General features: G+C 38.7%; 1 protein-coding gene across 1 annotated transcript; it reads right to left on the bottom strand.

The window, feature by feature from the left end:
- Positions 1–2,555: 2,555 nt before the first annotated feature.
- LOC107653319 (synaptopodin-like) lies at positions 2,556–14,592 on the bottom strand. The gene is made up of 3 exons (XM_016440001.1): positions 14,385–14,592; positions 5,893–7,811; positions 2,556–3,528 (listed from the first exon to the last, which is right to left on the bottom strand). Exons 1-3 carry the CDS (start codon positions 14,581–14,583, stop codon positions 2,785–2,787), a joined length of 2,862 nt encoding a protein of 953 aa, XP_016295487.1. The 5' UTR covers positions 14,584–14,592; the 3' UTR covers positions 2,556–2,784.
- Positions 14,593–16,298: the final 1,706 nt, after the last annotated feature.

Genomic DNA, 16,298 nt, shown 5'->3' with positions numbered 1-16,298 from the left:
GGTATTGACCAGGCATCTGTGTGTGGTCTTTGCTGCCTGTATCTCTTCAAGAAACATCACAACTTTTTTGATTAAATAATTTTTACTTAATTCTAGTGTATGAATGCAATTCACAGACTAGATTAAATTATTTTTAAGACTTTGTCTATACTGTCCAATTCTGAGTTGTGGGGAAAATAGTAGTAGTAGTAATAATAATAACAATAATAATATCCTACATTTTTGATGTAAAATATTTCTCCCATGTATCAGTAAAAGAGGTCAGAATATAAACTACATCGCTTTCCTATAATCACACTATAATAAAGTATCTGGTTATAATAATGTGCGTTTTTCTAAAATAGTGAGGAAATCAGTTATAGGGAGGTAAAACTGTGTGCATTTGTAATGAATAAACTTACAGTTTGTGCTTTCAGCATCAAAATGTATCAAGAAATGAAAACCTTCTAAAAACCTACCCAAGAAGATGACATTGTTTATTTGTGTTTATTCACTTAATTTAAAAACAGAACTGAACAGACAGAGATAATATTGAGGATGGCTGGTTATTCAGACATGATGTCAAAACTCAAAGAAATCATATATGTAAGTTGAATCAAGCATAATGCAAATGAAGGATCACACAAGTACACAGGGGCTGTAAAGCATCCGTGAAAGTGATAACATTTTTCTCACCAAAGGTGCAGAGTCACTTTACAGCTGATGTCCCTGTCAATCAAAATTCCCCTATGCAAATACTCAAAAATCTGCTGATGCACCAACACAGAGAATGATTTTCTCATGTGTGGTGATCCAATATTTGAGCACAGGCTAACATGACTACACTTGGTATGCATGACCCTTGAGACTCAATCCTTAAATGAGTGCTAGTGATCAGCTCAGACAGATTTCAATATGTAATTTCAGAACTACGACAGACAAACATTCGGTATTAAGTAGTGTGAATTACCATTTACCACACAGTATAGTGTGTACTGTCAGAAATTTCCCAGTCAAGTGTAAATGTATGCTGTAGACAGTCTGACAGTGTCAGAGGTGGTTTAAATAAATGATAAAACTTACAAGTGCCCCATGAAATATATTTATTTGTGTGAATGTGTAAAAAAGCAATTATCTCACCTTACTCTACCAACAGAGCTGTCAGTCACCTTAAACCCAGAATTACTTCAGTCCCTTTTACGTGATAAACTGAAATGCTATGTGAAGTTTAACTTATATATAAGCTCAGCCAGAATTATCTCTTCTCCTGTTTTTGCCCTCTTTGGAAATATAACTAATAGCCATCTAAGCAAGGTGCATTAATGAACACTGAAATTCAATCTTTCCTACATTTTAAGTGAAATCACTGCCCAAACCTCCTAATGCTTTATTTTTTCACTTCTCCCATTGTGCATCAGACCATTTTATTTCCCTCATGTATGTCAGCACTAAACTAATATGGAAATTGGATTTCAAATCACCAGCAGCTTCCATTTATATTATACGTAATGTAGAGAATTTCCTACCATTCCTTCTCATACCATAAAACCTTGCTGTGTCATTCTGTCTTTACATCTAAATTAACTCACAATCAGCAATAAGCAGTCAGTTCCTTCCAAGTTTGACTCAAGTCGGACCTACGAATATTGTGACATTGTCAGAACATACTGTACAAAAAAAGCAAAAGGGACAATCCCTTTTATATTTATGTAGATTAAAAAAATGAGGTTAATAACTAATACTGCTTTGAAAAGTCTTGCACATTACTTTTTTATCTTTGGTACACCTTTCTGAGTCCATGTAATGCCTTCTTCATTAGATTACAGACAGCTGCAGAGATGAGACCAAGATGTAACTTTACAGGAACAGTTCACTTTAAAATGAAAATGTAGTCTTCATTTATTCACCCTCATGTTGTTGCAAGATCATATGACCTTGATAAAATCTTTCTTTACAGATGCGGTCACGCTCCAACAACAACAACAACATAATAGTCACGTATTAGTTATATTTCAGCATCAGCCTCATTTACTTTTGTTTGAAAATGTAAACATTCATCTCATTTTGTGTTCCATGATAGAAAGTCAGTCATACTGGTTTGAGTAAACATGTGAGGTGAGTAAATGACAGCATTTTCTTTTCTTTTTTTTCAATTATCAACTACATTACCGTTCAACAAATTTGGGGTTAGTAAGATTTTTAATGTTTTTGAAAGAAGCTCACTAAGGCTGCATTTAATCAAAAATATTAAATAATATTTTAAATAACTTTTATATTTTAATATAAATTTTAAAATGTAATTTATTCCTGTGACAGCAAAGCTGAATTTTCAGCAGCCATTACTTCAGTCATCAGTGTCACATGATGCTTCAGAAATCATTCTGATATGCTGATTTGGTGCTTAAGAAACATTCCTTTTTATTATCAATTTTGAAAACAGTTATGCTTCTTAATATTTTTGTGGAAACTATGATACATGTTTTTAAAAATTCTTTGATGAATAGAAAAGAACACCATTTATTAGATTTTATTTACTGGATTTTTTTTAACTATAAAAAAACCCTTTTTCTCACTTTAAACATTTTAATGCGTCCTTGCGGAGAAAAAAAAAACTTACTGACCCAAACTTTTGAACGACAATGTATTTCTTTAACATGAACAGAGTCCATCACAGAGTCAACATAGTAACATACTGTACTGTATGCAATGTACTGAAAAATCCACAATGCTTTACATTCAATATTTAAGGGACATTTTGGTCTACAACGAAATCAGGCTGAAGTATAAATCATCCCTAAATGCTTCCTACAGATCTTCGGGCACGCCTCCCCTCTTCACCTGCAGACTGCCGGTCCAGCCACGGGGGCAGGTATTATAGCTGCGCACTCCAGGAGAGCGCAGACCTGAATCCTCAGACTCGACCGAGGCATCAGAGTCAGTCAGCGAGCGGGCGTTGTACAACTGCACTGGAGAGTGGATCATGCGGGTGGGAGAGGGACTGGTAAGGGTGGGCGATTGAGCCCCCAGCATCCGTGGCTGAAATGGACTGACTGGTTTGTGTTCGTAAGGCACGATCCCGCTGTTCACTGGGGAGATGGGCAGACTGCGGCTGCTCGGTGCCCCAGGAGACGGACTGTTTTTCCGCTTGGCAGCATTGATGATGTTTTTGGCCAAAATGCGGTGGTTGGCTTTGGTGTCCTGGCTGACAGCTGGGGACTGGCACCTGGTTTCCCAGTGTGGAGATACAGGAGAGGTGGCGGTTGGCTTGAAGATGGTACCTGGAGATGCAGTGGCTGCAATGTGCTTGCGGATAGGGCTTGGGGAAGGGCATGTCGTGACGGGTTTATGGATGGGCCGGGGTGAGGGGGAGATGGGTGTGGGCTTGTAGATTGGGCTGGATGATGTAGAGGTCACTAGAGGGCTTCTGGGGGACCAGACAGTGCTAGAAAGCATCTCAGGGCTGGTGAAGCGTCTAGTGAGGTTGGGCGTCCTGGAGGTTGGGGTGGTGGAGCCGGGGCTATTGAATGGTGCCGGGGTCTCCTCCTTAATCTGATAAGACAAAAGATAAGAAAAGATTACTTTTAGAGGTGAGACATCACTTTAATTTAGTGTCTCTATATCACTAAATACACTCACAAACACACACGCTGAATAATAACAGGGCTCAACATTAAGGATTTTTCTGTTTGCCATACTTCGAATTTCTATTAGCTTTGCCAACATTCTTACTGACCTCAACAGAAATCAATTGTAATTTATCAGTTTATATAATTTTTATTTAAAAGTTTGTATTTAAAATGTGTGACTTAAGTTAATATTTATTTTAAAATTATATTTTATTTAATAGAAACATTTTGATGCTTTATAATTTTTAAATATTTTATTTTATAATATTTAAAAAATAACTTTTTAACATTTATTAGTACAGTATATATTTTTGTCTAACACTATTGTTTTAGAACTGTTTTACAGCAGAATTTTAATTTGTCCCAGGTTGGAAGTTTGCATCATTGATTCTGTTCTTGTTTATTACTGTGAAGCTGCTTTAAAACAATCTGTTCTGTATAAAGCATATATATATATATATATATATATATGGCGTTGATCCAATAGGACATGTGACAGTTCAGTCACCTAGACCAAAACTCACACTGGGCCAGCACACCATCCTTATTGTTGAGCCCTGTATAACTTGTTATGATTAATTTTTTTAGGCAACGTTTGTTATAAATGTAGACAGTGAGGAATGCACAGGAACACATTTATAATCACACTTGAGGTACAAGAGTAGCAGAACAATCCTGGATCCAAAGATCCAATAACCATTCAAAAATCCAAGCTTTCCAAGTTCATGCCAGGTACTGTGCACACGTTTGGTTAAGATTAGCCTTTAAACACGCCACTGAAACATCTCCTGCAGCACTGCATGCAGCTTCAGATGTGATGTTATCGATATCAGGCCTTCTCATACACCCTGTGATTACATCGAGCTGTTTATTAGTGTCCAATATCTGAGTAGTTTCCCAGCACACCAGGGTATCATGCCATCTTCAGATCGCTTGCATACACGCTGCCAAGACCACTAACCTTTACTGAGATATGCATTTGCACTGCTGAGACTGCTGGGTATGTTTTCACCTCCAGCAAATGTGTTTTTCCAAGCATGAGGGAGGCCAGAGGTCAGGCCGCTAGCCTAAAGCTCAAGCCCACAGGGGCCTGTTTTGGCTCAGATGTGCGTTTTCAGGGGGCAGGCCAGGAATGTGCGGGGCACATACATATTTAGTCAGCATTAAAAACAAAAAAGTTTCTAATTTCATTTTGGGTCAGAGCACCACGCGGCGGGTGGCTCTGATATGCATATTTTTGTTTAGTTGGTACAAGTGTATAGATAAAAACGACTCCGGAAAGCCGGCCTGGGATCCTTATCGCTGAAGATTAGGATAGACACTAACAAAAACTGAAACAACTGATTAGAGGGGATGCTGAAAATAGATGAAGAAATCCACACAGGAAATTCAGCAAATTAGTCAACAGAAGAAGATAATAAAGTATGAAAACCAGAGACAGAAAAGAAACTGAGTGTTTCATTGCTTTAATGAAACAGAGTAGACAAAATCATTTGAAAGAGAAGAATCCAGAATGACTTCATTAAACTCAATTATGGCTTTGTTTAATCAGATCCCTGCAGTAGCACATACAGGAGTTTATGCACACTACATTAAGTACATACTGTTGTGTGCAATATGCAAGTTTTAAACTGGAACTATAAATCAAAGAAAAGCACACAGAACTAATTAAGATAAAGAATTAGTACATGTGTCATAATAGGAAGAGGCTCTCATACCATCCTACTCATATTAAATTGTATTTCGTACATCATAAAATGCAAAACACCATCTGCTAAACTGCTTATGAGCTTGTACCAACTCCAACCTGAAAACTTGGAGGCAAGCGTTGGAAAATGACACACTGGTTTTGTACCTAAAATATATCTGGCATCAGCACAAAAATGAATAAACTGTAGTTCTGAAACTCAAAGCTGTATTAAATTACAATGTCTTAATTGAAAAATAAATAAGGTTCAATTTATGGCCCTCTGGTGGCCAGTTTATGAATTACAATTTAAGTCAGTTTTACAGGCAAATGTAGGACCTGACATTTATTGCTTCCACTTGCAAAACTAAAAAAAACAAAAAAAACAATAAACAAACAGGCCTGACCAAGAGTGCTAGATTTCATGTTTCCTGTAGCTACTTTTTAGAACCTTACTGCTCTCTTGCTACTTCTAAGTGGACAGTCAGTCTGATATGTGTCCCTTTTACTTTACTTCCATTATACTTTGGTCTGAAGAGTACATAAAGCAAAGAAGAGCAGAAATTGAAAGGTTTAAAAGAATGAAGAGGGTTTCCACACCTGTGGGCTGATACCAGCTTTTTTGGTGGAGAATGTGGGACGTGGAGCTTGGACGCCAGAGCGAGGTGAAGCCACACGATCTGGAGCTAAAGGTGATACTGGGGAACTGACACTGCCTGCTTTGATGGGACTGAGCGTCATAGGAGGCGAAAAGCAATGGGCTGACCGATAGGTGGCAGACGGGCTGTAGTGTGATGGCAATGGGCTTGTTGGAAGGGATGATTGTCTGGAGTAGGAGTGAGCTGTCACGACAGATTTAGGAGCCGGGGCGGCTCTGGGAAGAGTGCTGTAGGGATCTTTCATTGGGTTGAAGATAAAGAGGGATGAGTTGAGCTGGTATGGCTGATGTTTGGACAGCTCCATCTCGATTTTAGTGCAGCCATTCTCCAAGGGTATTTCTGGAGCCGGAACAGGTGCTGGCGTTTTGGCAGGGACAGTCTTTTTCTGAGTTGCCTGCTGAGCTTGAAGTGTTTTTGAAATTTGTGTACTTATATTGGAGGAGTTTACTATGGCCTTTACTCGACCGGGCATGTTGGATGGATACACCCACGAAGGAGGCAAGGACATGGTAGGAGAGGGAGATCTCGGGTCCTTGCTGTCATGGACATACCTTTCCATCCTCGACTGGCGTTTGGCAAACAGTTCGGCTCCTTTTCCTGAAGCATTGGTCAGGGCTTGCTCAGGCTTGTGCTCTATCCTGGCACGTGTCCTGGAGCTTTTCAAACTCGAGGCCCACTCTGGCACCGCAGCTTCCTCATGAATATCCTCGTCCTTGGCCAGGAAGTTTGAGGCTTCAGCCCCGAGAGACAGCAGCTCCTCTTCCTGCCCTGCATCTGGCTGGGGTTTTTTCTTCTTTCCATCTGCACACTGCACCAAGGACAGGAGTTCGGGATTCGGAGCCACTTTTGGCTTCTCCTGAAATGTGAACATCGACTTGCGGGTTGCTCTGCGAGCCTGGCCCTCGTCAAGGATGCCCGATCTGATGGGAGTTACAGATCTCTTCTCACTCATAAGGTTAGGGACAAATGTAGGCCTGGGGGCATATGGGCGGATGTAAGAAGAAGGCTGAGGTGAGGGAGCATGGGCTGTGTTAGGTGGAGGAGGGCTGGAGTAGCTGGGCAGAGGAGGCATTGGATATGAAGGTGGAGGTAGTGGTGGAGAGAAAACAGGTCTTGGGTGCACTGGGTAAGTTGAAGGTTCAAAGTGTGTTGTAGAGTCATCAGATGGGGCTGAAGGGATGTCCATGACTGGACTTGTAGCTTCAGAGGATCCTACTGTTGTCGGGGAGAAAAATGGGCGAGCTGTTCTGTTCATGATGGTGGGCTGTTTAGTCACTGTCTTACCTGCTTTTCCATTGCATTGTGCACTGTATCCATTTGGGATTTCTTTATTGTGTGCTCCATTGCCTTCAGCTTCATCTTGACCAGTTCTGTCCATAACAGCAGGGGTATTATCACTTCTAAGAGTAACCTCTTCCTTCACATGCTCCGTGAGGTCTTCTGAGAGCTCCTCATCCTTCTCATTGACAGGGAGAAAGTGTATGTCTTGGCCGCTTTCTTCTGCTACATCCTCCCGTGTAACCTCACTAGCATCTTCCATGTCACTCCCAGTACTGCGGATTCTGTCGGCCATCCACGTGAGGTTCTTACGATTCAACTCTTTGTCCTGGTCCTCAGTCAAGTGATGTTTGTTCCATGTCCGTGGACTTTCAAAAGATGAATCAATTACATTCTTGGATGCCTCCACTCCCCCTCCTCTGACGCTTACAAGTGTGAAAGCGTTCACTCTCTGTCTGCGCCGGTTGAAAAGTTGGACGCCTTTAGAGTTGGAATTGGCCTGGAGCTGAGCAGCAATGATCTGACTCTTGGTCCGTGCCTCCTTCAGCTCCTTCTCTGACAAACTGGCACTTCTGCTGAGGTCTGTAATGGTAGAAAAACACACCAATCAACTCAAGAGAAAATGTAAATTATATAACACATTCAGAGCTATGCCATTTGCAGTGCTTTTCAGTTCACAAAGCAAAGTATTGCTCGACCCAGGTTATAATTGTAGAATTTAGCACAACCCACCAAGTATTCACAATATTTTAAATGCACTTAATTGTTTCAGCCTAACAAACAAAGGGTGCTGTATATAATATCACATGCCTTTTTTATTAGACAGAATAATTGGACAGGTTTTGGCAAATATTAGCCTGCTTTGTATTTTATTTCATGATCTCACCATTGCCGTCTCAATCATAATTATTTTAAAAGTCAAGAGTATTATATGTCTTTCAAGTAATTCTAGCTTTCATGAGTCACCCTGTTAAAAAGATGAATCATATTAGTTTGTCGTCCTTTTTGCGCACAGACTTATAAAAGAAATGCTGTCATATAAAGTTCAAGGATTTGTGGTCAAAATTATTCTTTTCACAGTTTGCTGTGATTCACAGAGCCTGCGGGCAAACTTTTGTAGACCGTACAATGCTTTCACACATTTATAGTTCTAAAAACCTCCTGTAAATAAATCTTAATGCTGATATTTGCAGTTCTACCCATAGGTTGGCAAAGATGGATGTTAAAACAGTTATGTATTTGTTGAAAATGGCAAAGGTTTATTGACTGGGCAAAAAAGCCCCATTCCTAGCTGCAGAAAGTATTTCCTTCACCGTGGGCTCTAGTCCCTCCCTTAGCATTCCTCAACTGCCGAGAAAATTCCCTGCTTGAGACTGCAGCATGCCTTGAGAAATCTCTCTGAGGCACAGGAGCCATTGGTTTATATGCCGACAGGTTCATGCCTTTCCATCATCACTTACGAGACAACTCTACATTTAAATGCTTAAACTTTGACCTACAGTGACATACTGTGGCATCAAAGTTTCAGTAAATAAAACAAGTGTGTTTGAAAATCCTGCCTACAAAAGAATGACTGCCTCAGGAAAGGAACACAACTTTTAAAACACAAACCCTCAACATCTTATACCAGAACATTACATCCTGAGGAACAGACTGCTTACAATTACATCACTGGCTGAACGGCTTGACTCTCTTAATGTAAGTGTGGTTAACCTGTACAACATAAACACAATCTGTTTCCCTAATAGACCTTTGAATAATTAACCACTCCAGGTTTCCCTGAGGTAGTTCTTTGCTTTTATCTTCAACCTCAGACTTGGCAGCAAACCTGAAAACAATTTGTTGAGTGTTTTTTCTCTATCCAAGCAGGTAGGTCTTTGTCTTGCCAGAGCCACAATGGGAGTTAAAAAAAGTAGTAAAAAAAAGCAAGAGTTCTAAATCTATCCCGTTTGTTTTATGTGCAAGTTTGCCAGACTCAAAGGAGCTTTTATATCACATGGCATAAAATTATAATAGAGCATGAATAATGTGCATCTGCCTTTCATTCCACCAGCAAAAATGCCTCTTTATTTAGTCAGGCCATGCAACACAACCTCTAGCACTGTGATAAAAAGCTTTCCATTTTCCTTCTTTAGAGACATTCATCTTTACGGTGTTTAAAAAGATTTTCTTTTATAAACCTGGAGCAAAATCTGATAATTATAAAAACACATGCAGCTTTTCTCTTAATTTTTCTTTCTTTTCTTTTAATTTAATGTGCATGATTTCCCACCAACCAAAGTAGTTTCAAGTACTTTCAAAAATTTGCAGTTTTAATTTCTTCCTTATTCTTATAAATGTCCCCATGTCATATCAGAGCCAGACCTAAATACAAGTTCATTTAATACAGTTATGACTTTACTCACTGACTGCTTTCTACTTTTAAAATAGATAAATACACTACAAAATATGGTAATGTGCAAAAAAATACCTAGGTTAATTAGGTCACATAAATTTTTTTTTTCTAGAATGAAACCACTTAATTTAGATGTTACCACATGAAGCACAGTTTAGATTATACACATTTTTTTTAGTTTAAACAAAAAATAACTTTAAAAACATTATGTCTGAAATCCACAAAGAGCAATTTGTCACTTTAACTTCAAAACAAAGTTGTTCTATTCATTCAAAAAAGCCTATTGTCTGTTTATGCCTAAAGACAACCCAAAGTGGCAACCAGTCTGCATTGTCTTTTAAAGCAGCATGCATTCACTGTAAAATATTGCTCTCTTCTCGCTTTAAAGAAGATGCATCACATTATATAATTTAAACGATCTATGTCATCAAACCTCAGAACTTAAACATGATTTCAGCACATGCCTTTCACAAATCTAAGCTTTTTTTTTTTTTAAGTTTCAGAAGCACCGTGTCAAACTAAACTTCTCTTACCTTAATTAACTCTGCATACAGTCTCTTTTGTTGCTGCTTCTCGAGCTTTTCTAATTTAACTTCATGTGTTTCCTCCACTCCCCCTTTAGCAGCGCGAGCCTGGATCGGATTTCGTGTCGTTGCGAATGATGATCTCTCGCGCGCTCCAAATGCTCATCGAGTATGAGGCGGGCAGGCTGGGGCACTGGACGAGGTTTGCGCTTCCTTTTTGCTTTTTTTAAAGGATGGCTATGCTGTGCAATGTTCCTGGCAGACGTTTGGTACACTCCAAATTCAACAGCGAAGAACCAGGATACAGAATAGATCTGGAGAGCGGGGCTATAGCTGTCACGCGGGAAGGTTGTCACAAGGGACAGTCAGAAATCAGAAACTATGAGGTTTTGAGCCAGAAGTCCAATTAGACACATGTTTTCTCTAGTAGTGGTTTTGTAGGTTGTTTTTAAAGCTGTAGTTCAACCCTCTTAAGTATATATTAAATTATATATCACCCTCATGTTCCAAACCTCTATGACCCTGAAACCCATTTCTTTCTGATGTGGAACACTAAAGTAGAAGCAGAATGATGGCCTCAGTCACTTTCATTTAATGGGAAAAAATATGCAATGAAAGAGAATGGTGACTGAGGCTGTCAGTTCCTGACTTTCAGCCAAACATCTCTATTTGTGTTCTACAGAAGAAAATCATGTGGGTTTCAAACTACATGAGCGTGAGCAAATAATGAAAACATTTTCATTTTGTCAATGAACTATCCTTTTGCGTAACCGTTGTTCATTACCAGAGATCATGGATGTAGGAACGATTCAAATTTATGACTTCTACGGCCTTGGATGTACTTAAATAATCACGTACAGATTCTGTAAGTTCGCACATTCTGTTTCACGCCAAATTAAGTGGCCACATTTCATCAGTGTCATGTATAGAATCAGTGTGTCAGCTCTTTCAGAGGATTGGGTGTCAGCGGGGAGAGTCATCCGGCAAATACGCTCACTTGGTTGGATGGACACCTGAGCCTCAAGGGTGGAGTTCAGTTTAGGCCGCAGAGGTTTGCTTGCTTAGCTGATCCATCCTACCTGAATTATAACACTCATGCTTAACTTCTCATTAACAGAATCAGTGTGTCAGCTCTTTCAGAGGATTGGGTGTCAGCGGGGAGAGTCATCCGGCAAATACGCTCGCTTGGTTGGATGGACACCTGAGCCTCAAGGGTGGAGTTCAGTTTAGGCCGCAGAGGTTTGCTTGCTTAGCTGATCCATCCTACCTGAATCATAACACTCATGCTTAACTTCTCATTAACATGAAGGGAAAGACAGGATCTTCCTCAAACCAAGAAGTAGTGGTAGGAATTCAGGGACATAAATAATGTTCCCATGTCCTTGGCATCGAGCTGTGTACGATATGTGGGCTCTCAGTTTGGACAGATGAGGGAAACTCCCTCACAGCTTGAGGATTTGGGGACCTGGCAGGCCTTGGGTTGTATATCAAAGGTCAGATTCCCCTGTCGGATGTTATGGTTCACTGGGAAGATGGGATAAAGTGACAGTTTTCCTCTGGGAAATGTGGAAGTGATGAGATCAGAGAGGTTTGAGAACTTTCAAACCATGAATGTGCAATTACACATCACTGTCCACAAAACCTGTACTAGGAGACCCTTCTTACTCTGCTACCTCATTCTCAAGTAGGACAACATTCACAGAATAGCATATACAGATCAGTTCTGATGCTGAGAAATGCCTTGTAATTGACCTGCTATATTATTATAAAACCTACAGCTGTGGCCATAAATTTGCAGAAGCTGCTAGATGAAAAATGATGTGATGGAAAAGATAACACAGTTTAAGACTCCAAATGAGTCAGTTTACAGAAAAGGTGTGGGGTATATAAGTCCTTTTTTCTGCACTGTATCTGGCTTTAGACAGGCTGTTTAATACTTCCTCACTGAATTGTATTACTTTGTGTAGGATCCCATCCAGCATTAATTCTTTATTTATTGTTGTTTTTGCGGTTTTGGTTTGTTCAAACTTTTGTGTACATTGTGTGAACTCTTTACATGCTTTGTAAAAAAAAAAATTTGGTTTAAAAAATAAGTGAATGAATAATTCATCATTAAAGGGATACAAGGAATCACTTTTTTAATTATTAACATTTTCTGTAAAAGGTATCTAAACATATGACCTGCAGCTCTAAATCATAAGTTATGAACATGGAAATTAATGCATTTGTCATATACAGTGGCAATAAGAGATTTACTACAAATGATATTATTAGCAAAACAATTCCAAGCGAAAAGTTAATGAGTTACCATTACATCAATTTCAGAAAGTCTTAGTACTTTTTGAATGTCTAAGTCCTCTTTTGTTTCAATGACAGCAGCACTAAAACTATACAAGTATGTGTAAAAGCTGATGGTCATGATCTCTGGTGCTGACTGTTGTATTGTACAAAAGAGTTTAGGTTCAACCTCAAAAAATTGCAAAATTTGATTAATGACCTAAAAAACGGTGTAGAATTAAAATTTCTTACTACTGTTTATTGTTATTATTATTATTATTGTTATTATTATTGTTATTATTATTATTATTATTATTATTATTATTATTATTTAAAATTGTACTAATTTTAAAACATTAGAAAAAAAACTGCTCTCAAACTTTCGGACCACACTGTATCATTTTCCGATTTCATGCTATCAGCATCTGGAAATGCAAGAAAGAAAAGCATAACATTCTGCATCTCATCAAATCATGCTGCTGTGTGGAGACATCAATCCCATACAAGGAGAGAGAGAATGAAAGAAAAAGAGAGAAAATGCTGACATTTACTTCAGCGTCTCTTCCTAGGAATGGTATGGTAGCTGTTCCATCTCAGCCTTTCCACATCCTCCTCTCTCGCCATTTTACACACTCCAAAGCTGTTACAACACCACAGCAACCTCATAAATTCTGCAAAAACAGTTTTGGACCATCTGAAATGGGTCTGAATTCTCATCAGCAGGGCTGTAAAACCCCTCTGTCGCACAGTCACTGGTGTGAACTGTCGCTTACTGCACTTGCAATGGGTGCCTGGTCATCTGCAAACCTTATTATGCATTTTTTCCAGATAACATTACCCACAGCTTGAGCATTATGGTCAGTGGGTATATGAACTGAAGAGCTATTACTGTACGGCTCATCTGTGTCTGTGAGGAAACAAATGTGTCACTGAGGGTTTAGTAAGAACTGATGTCTAAACAGTTAGGGGATAGCAGCTACATCAGTCTATCAATCTGATGGTTCTTATGTCTCTCTGTCTGTAAAAGCATTCAACTTTTAAAGAATAAATTTGTCTTGACTCATGTTTCTATTTAAATTTATTACATGACACTATTGAACACAACTCTGATTGGTTAATCACAACATTCTGCAGTCTTTGCAGTAATTAGACACTGTATAATGACACTAAACTGTATAGCACTTACCTAATCTATTCTATTCTATTCTATTCCATTCTATTAAAAAAAAAACCCTAGCTATGTGTACTGTGCTAGACTAACTGAGACTTGTCACAGCACTTGTACTGTTGCTCTCTTGTTCGTCTGATTGCTTCTATTGTTCTCCTCATTTGTAAGTCGCTTTGGATAAAAGCGTCTGCTAAATTATTAAATGTAAATGTAAATAATTAACCATTGTCCCAATTTGCAACCATTGCAACCAATTTCCTACATAGTTTTGCTAGTTTCATGTCTGTCATCGCACCTTATCATCTCTTTTTTTAATCATATAATACAGGTATTCCCAAACGTTTTTGTCAGTTGAAACTTTTGACCTAAAATATTTACATACATTATAACAACAAGTTTCCTGATGTTGGTTTATGATCACATGACGTCCAGGGAAACTTATACAATTGCATGTTTCTTAGCAAGTGTTTTATTTTAATTGCATTAATGTTATTTTTATTAGTTTGTTTTAATTATTAGCTTTTTAACTTTATACTTTTAAAAACTCGAAATTTGAACTGACTCACTTATCCATTTAAATTATGCACTTACGCAATTCCGCAATGTTTTAATTATTAGCTTTTCATCAAATCACAAACCCCAGTATGGGAAACCCTTATATAACAACAAAAAATAAACTCAGTGTTTGCATTCATTCATTTATTTTTTTAGAAAGCAGCCTGTAATATGCTATAAAATATCATGTTCTTCAGATTCAAAGCTGTAAACAAGATTTGGAAGAAAATATTTACTTGTTTTCCGCTCCATCTGGCAGGACGTCATGCCTGGCTTTGCTTTGACCCCACAGTGGTGGTCATCCTTCTCCAAGTTGTTAGTACTGTGCCTCTCCAGGGACGTGTTTGCTCCTGTCTTGTTGAGGGTGGAGGATGTTGTAGTGGTAGGCCCACCCCAGCTGTCCCCTCTTCTAGCAGGCTCATGCTTGCACTCCATCCCAGCCCGCCTCACTTCGTCCTTGCTTAAGAGACTCTCTTCTTTCGCTGAGCCCCCTTTTAGCCGGCACACTTGCCTGGGTATGACAAAAGCTTTCTTTTTCTCAGCTGGGGCGTAAGTTTGACTTGTAAGAGGTGGTTTCGGGATCCGCTGACTGTTTTATGCTTCCCGACTTTTGAAGAAACAAAGATCAAAAGCAGGATCAAAGTTAAACTAAAGCTCTACATTTTGCTGGACATTTTCTTCACGGTAATCCTTCGGAGTAGACGCGCTACCGCCCAGAGATGAGCTGAGAAATGTACTTTTGCTTTCAATCCACACAATATTATTCAAACTCTAACAAGACCTCCCTGGAGGTACTTCTCAATGCACCCTGGATCAGTTCCCATGGAAAAGTGCCAAGAAAATTTCACAACTGGGATATGCTCTTGTGCAAATGCGGCAAAAGCTGGCAAACTGTCCTCTGTTCTATTTGCGTCTGTTTTCGATGTCTTATCCAGATATTTGTCTTTCTTTTTGAGTCAAAGTCACCAAAACATGCCCCTTGAGTTTATCGCAATCTCCCCGAGGCAGACTGTTTCTTTAAAGGCACATGTAGCCCTTGCTCTCAAAATGTTTCAACAATGTTAAGATGAAGGGGAGTGCTTGGTGCTTTCCTGTCGTTTCATTAGCACATGAAAAAACACATTCAGCTGAAAGGTTGTCCAAATGTTCTGACTGCGGCTATTGTAATCGCTAAACTTTCAAGCAAGGCTTAATTGTGCTCAGTCCATATGTTTGGATTTTAAACAAATGGTTTCTGTAGTTTTCATTCCTTATCCCTGTATTACTGACCGAGGCTATCTGGGTGGCTTAAGCCCAGTGATATGATCTCTAACCCACCATCACAGTGGCATAGTTTATTTGCTTGTTTCAGATTAGGTCCAAAAAAACTCCTCGGGCAAGTATATGGTATATCCAGACAGGGCTTAATGTCTCTAGTTGTGTAGTTGAAATTAAAGGCCACTGGATGAACCTCCACTGCTGCCAGGGTACAATGAGTCAGTGATCTTCCTCTCAACTGCTGCTTCCTGAAACATAAAAGGTGCAGACTGTCAGTCAAAATATATACTAAAATGCACTTATAAAAAATAAATAATATTCTACAAAACATTTTCAATCGGAACTAACTGAAATGAGTAACCTCATGAAGGAAATATTCCTCTGTTTTGAAGGAGGGGTATTTCCTCTGGCACTGTGCACTTGATATCATTTGTGAAAATGACAAACCCCCCATTGTCAAATCAGTGGGAGGAATGAATTGCATTTGCTACATGTGAAGTTGAAACAATGCATATCTCATTTTCCTCCTGACTAATATCAAGGAGACAGGATAATGAAAGGAACATGTGTTGCCCAATTAGGAATTTTTATTTTATAAAACGCACTATAAAAGGAAGGAAGGTCAATATTTTTCAAAGCTAGAACATGTGAAATATATGCCGCAAAACTAAGCAGAAAGACTCACAGATTTTATTATATATATGTTTTTTTTATTATTATGATTAAAATGATAAATTTCCCCCTTTAAATATTTTGACTAATTTGAATGAGGATTTCATTATATATATATATATATATATATTATTGTAACAGTCTAAGCTATTTAAAGGGGTCATATGATGCTATTTTAAAGATCATTATTTTGTGTATTTGGTGTAACAGAATATGTTGAC

This window comes from Sinocyclocheilus anshuiensis, unplaced genomic scaffold (genome assembly GCF_001515605.1).
Source record: "Sinocyclocheilus anshuiensis isolate Anshui unplaced genomic scaffold, SAMN03320099.WGS_v1.1 scaffold103, whole genome shotgun sequence".
Taxonomy (NCBI): Eukaryota; Metazoa; Chordata; class Actinopteri; order Cypriniformes; family Cyprinidae; genus Sinocyclocheilus; species Sinocyclocheilus anshuiensis.
This window is presented reverse-complemented; position numbering and strand designations above follow the sequence as displayed.

What these genes read in the sequence shown, in the direction of transcription:
- LOC107653319 (XM_016440001.1), bottom strand. Translation starts at nt 14,583, where the DNA reads ATGGAGTGCAAGCATGAGCCTGCTAGAAGAGGGGACAGCTGGGGTGGG. An exon ending in CCAGATGGAGCGGAAAACAA is followed by an intron (nt 7,812 to 14,384) that starts GTAAATATTTTC and finishes CTACCATTACAG; the next exon opens with ACCTCAGCAGAAGTGCCAGT. An exon ending in AAGCTGGTATCAGCCCACAG is followed by an intron (nt 3,529 to 5,892) that starts GTGTGGAAACCC and finishes TTGTCTTATCAG; the next exon opens with ATTAAGGAGGAGACCCCGGC.